This window comes from Centruroides sculpturatus, unplaced genomic scaffold (assembly GCF_000671375.1).
Source record: "Centruroides sculpturatus isolate CEXI.00-Female unplaced genomic scaffold, Cexi_2.0 scaffold53, whole genome shotgun sequence".
NCBI lineage: Eukaryota > Metazoa > Arthropoda > Arachnida > Scorpiones > Buthidae > Centruroides > Centruroides sculpturatus.
Window position 1 is genome coordinate 1,101,143 of NW_019384350.1, and position 4,264 is coordinate 1,105,406.

At 29.6% G+C, this 4,264-nt stretch overlaps 1 protein-coding gene across 1 annotated transcript in view; it reads left to right on the top strand.

Moving 5' to 3' along the window:
* The first annotated feature begins 1,092 nt into the window (after positions 1-1,092).
* The window catches only part of LOC111637420 (sarcolemmal membrane-associated protein-like), a 92,784-nt gene continuing 89,612 nt past the window's right edge, over positions 1,093-4,264 (top strand). Inside the window, exon 1 of the mRNA XM_023382907.1 lies at positions 1,093-2,075. Within this exon, the coding sequence (XP_023238675.1) occupies positions 1,770-2,075 (306 nt within the window). The 5' untranslated portion in view covers positions 1,093-1,769. The remainder of the gene's footprint in view (positions 2,076-4,264) is intronic.

Here is a 4,264-nt window from a genome sequence, read left to right on the forward strand (position 1 = left end):
GTCAAACATTTATATACTTGGTTAAGGAATAAAACTATCCTAAAGGAACATCAAAATGTAATTGCTTTAAAGAAGAAATGGTATTTCTACCAATATTACAAACTTGAAAGTTTGTGAAATTAATAAGCATGCCATTTCTTAGTCAAAGCAATGACAGATAAAAGGAAAAGTATTCTTAGAAAGGAACTATTTGAAATATTTATAGTTTCTGCAGTTTTTTGTTTCTAAGCTGGTAAGAATAAAATATTATTGGTTTGTTGTGTTTTATTAAGTTATGGCAATGCAAAACTTATGTAGGGGAGATCTTTTTAAGGGTAACTGGCCCCTATTTGGGCATTACAGATGTGGAGAAAACCCGGAAAACTCCACATGGCCAGCCCGTCCCAGCCAAGCGCGAATCCGCAATCAAACTCCCAGTGTTCAGGGAATGGAACCACTGGCGGGCCTAAAATATTATTGGAACTAGTAAATTATTTTCTGGTTAATGTTATTTATGATTTCAATGAAACTGTAAATGTCCTTTTTTTGTATTAATAACCTTTAAAAACAACCAAATTTCCGTAAATTTTTATTTATTACATGAAATTGGGGCCTTATGAATTGAAATTTTTAATTTCAGAGAGAATTGACTTTATATTTACACTAAGATTATTATTATTACTTGAAAAATTGAAAATGACTTTAAAATCCTGTAAATTTTCTATATGAAGTATAATAAAAAATTATAAAAATTTTTTTTTAATTGACATTTGTTGATTAAAAGAAAATTATAAGAGAAAACGAAACAACAAGAAAATTTATTATAATAAAATTTCTTTTAAAATGAATATAAGTTAAACCCTGATTGGCTTTCGGTATAATTTACCATTTAAATCACCAATAAGATTTCTGATTAAGTGTAATTATACTACACGAGTAACAAGCTTTGAATGAATAAAAATTCATCACCTCCATAGCTTGTCCCAATTCCAAATCAAACGTAACTATGCATATACAGTGAATCCATTGGGTAAATCTATCCCAAGGAAGTATCGTCGGAGTTAAATGGCGATTTTGTAACAAAGTTTGGCGTAAAACCAAATCAATCGCCTCTCCGTGGGCTGCCATCTTGTCAACAACAAAACTCCATATTCTCAATCCCACAATTCATTAATATTTCAATAATGTTATTAATTCGATCGTATTATCGTTAATTATACCGTAAAATGAAATAGTATCGCTCGGAAGTGTTTATATATTGAAATTGAACGAATGCTATGATTTAGATTCCTGGGTCCGCAGCAAGCCAACATGGACCAGTATCGAGATTGGTAAGAAATATTTAGAAATATTACAAACTTGAGAATTCGAAGTTTGTGAAGACTCTTTGACTGTTTTATTGGATAATTTAACGTAAATTTCTTAATACTTTGTTCGTGTAACTTATGAAGTTTGGAATTGTTAGATCCGGAGTGAATGATGAATGTAAAAAATATCAAATCGAGGGGAGCGGCTAAAAGTTAATCAAGACTGGTCTCTGTGTCTTAAGCTTAAATTCTGCATATTCAGCATTTTAAGAGTATAAAACGGCCTGGAAGCATATAACTATACATCTGTAATATGTTAATTAGTCTGATGTTTCTCTGAATTTTCATATAAATCTGCTGTTTTAATCAATTATTTTCTCTCCAGCATTATATTATTGGAATTTATTAACACTTGCATATCAATGAAGCCCCTATGGTGTATCGAGAAATGAGACTTGAACAATCGCCGTTGAAGAAAATTACATGGTCGTATATCGCAAAGATCCGTCAGACTTGGAGACACCTACGGGAACCACGGCCGCGCAATCGGTAGACCAGTCGTCCAATGAAGCAGAAAAGAGTACTGGGTTGCCGTTATCCATGGTGCCTCGGGCGGTCTTGATCTGTCGTCCGAATTCTCATCCGTTTCAAGAACGGCACCTTGCGCTAGACCAGCCGGTGAAAGTCGGACGCTCTGTGGCGAGATGTCGGCCGGCCACCAACAATGCGATATTTGATTGTAAAGTGTTATCCAGAAATCATGCTTTGCTGTGGTATGAAAATGGAAAAGTAAGCTTATTTTTTAATTTATCACGTAATAAAATGATTGTTTTTTATGCAAATACTTTTTTAAATTGCTCTAAAAGAAAGTTACAGGTTCTTCTATGTTTTACTATATAATTTGTACAGAAACCTGTAATTTTCTTTTTTTATCAGAAAGAAAAGTTCATGCTTATTGCTTTGCACAATGATTCAAGATACATGAGTAAACCTATTACATCAAACTATATAAATGCTTTTTTGATATATTTTCAGAAGATTAAATTGTTTCAAAATATTAACCATAGAACATTTGAAAAACTTACGAATATACTGCTTATCTAAGGCAAGCAAACAATCATAAGTGGTATATTTATAAGTTATGAGATGTTTGTAGTGTCAAGTTTAGTAGAATATGTAGATAAAACATTGGACTAAACTTTCTCTTGAGATTTTATTTCAGTGGAATAAATGTTAGCAATTTATTTGCTTTTGAGTTTTAAGTTTTAAATTCTTTTAACAATTAGAAATTCTGAAATTTTTTAAGAGTGATAAATTTCATAAATTTTTCTCTAACTTAAATACTAAATTTTTTCTAAAGAATTTAACATTTGTTATAATACCTGTTTAAAATACCCTTTGGAATTATTTAATTTTTGACTGGTCATCTTATGTAAAAATAAAAAGTCTACATTGCTATATTTATGTACAGTTCAGAAATTTTAATGGTCCCACTCTTAAGGTTTGTTACAAAAATGAAGTCTAAACTGAAGCTATGGTTTAGACATGGTTTCAGTTTAAACCCAAGTCCAGACACATCTTTGACACAGAAAACAATAAGTCATCAATGAGGTCCTGGGCTAGAAAAAAGTAAGAGGTAATAGCGCTCACAAGATGATGCCAGGAGGTGACAATTGCCTCTCAAACATTTGCTTGAAGGCAAGAAGCATACAGAATGGTCTTCAGCCACTATCCTTTATAGGGCTATTAAAGCTAAATAATTACTAAGTAATATGGCAACATGTAGATAGATAGGCCATCATCTCTTGTTAAATTTAATTTTAAAATATTCTGGAAGAAAAGATTGGCCTGGAGTGGGATTCAAACCTGAAACTCCCACTCCTGTGCAGACTCATTGCCGTTTATATTACCCAGACCCTGTTATTTAGCTTTAATAGCCTGACAAAGGAATTCAACTGTTTGTTTACTATTTGAAATAATTATCAGATTGGTTGTATTTATTATAGTTTAGGCTCACCCTCATTTCTGAAATTGACCCTTAGTTTCTAAATTTAATATGTAAATTAATCATAATTAAAACATGGTTAAAAACGATGTAATGTAGCCTATTCAGGTCTGCTAATAATCAGTTTTGTGAAGATCTCATACATCATTAAGGCAGATGTAAGTTAAATATTAGTAACAAGTATATCAGTGAATTCATTTCTTTGCTTCACTTACTATAACTGTTATTGCTTATCATATCTTTTTTTTTTATCATATATTGTTATCTTTTCCTTTTATTTAAAGGTAAGTTAAATGGGTCAGTTATGGGAGAAAATAGATCAAAGTAAAACAGAGAAATTGTAATTGACATATGTAACAGAATAAAATAAAAATTTACAACAAAAACCTTGGTAATTTAGAGATAGAAATTATCTAGAGAAATTTGAGAGTTGTATCTCTAAATTATTAAGATTTTGATGTAAATTTATTATTTTATTCTGTTACATGAGACAACAGTTATTCTGTTTTTAAATAGAACCCATTATTTATATGTTGATTATTTTAAATAACATATCAAAGAATGGGTTCTGTTTAAAAAGGGAATAATTAATTTTTTTTAAATATTTTTTAAACTAAATATGCAATATATTTTGATGAAAATACAAAAAAAAATCTTAAAGAAGAAAATTTAAAACCATTTTCTTTTCAACCTATGGTTAGCTGATTTTCTATGAGTTTGCATATACTTTAAAAATTTTTTGATAAAAACAGTGAAAATATCAATACATTTCATTTTCAATTATTAAAAATACTCCATGTTTTAGACAGGATGCCTTTTACATAACTGCAGTTATATTAGAAAATTTATCTGAAATAATTTCTGGTTCAATAAAATTTATTTTTAATGAAATATAATTTTATATTTTAGAAAATGCCTTATAGTTTCCATAAACTCTTTTTTTTTTTTTTTTAAAAAGTTAAATTAATGGATC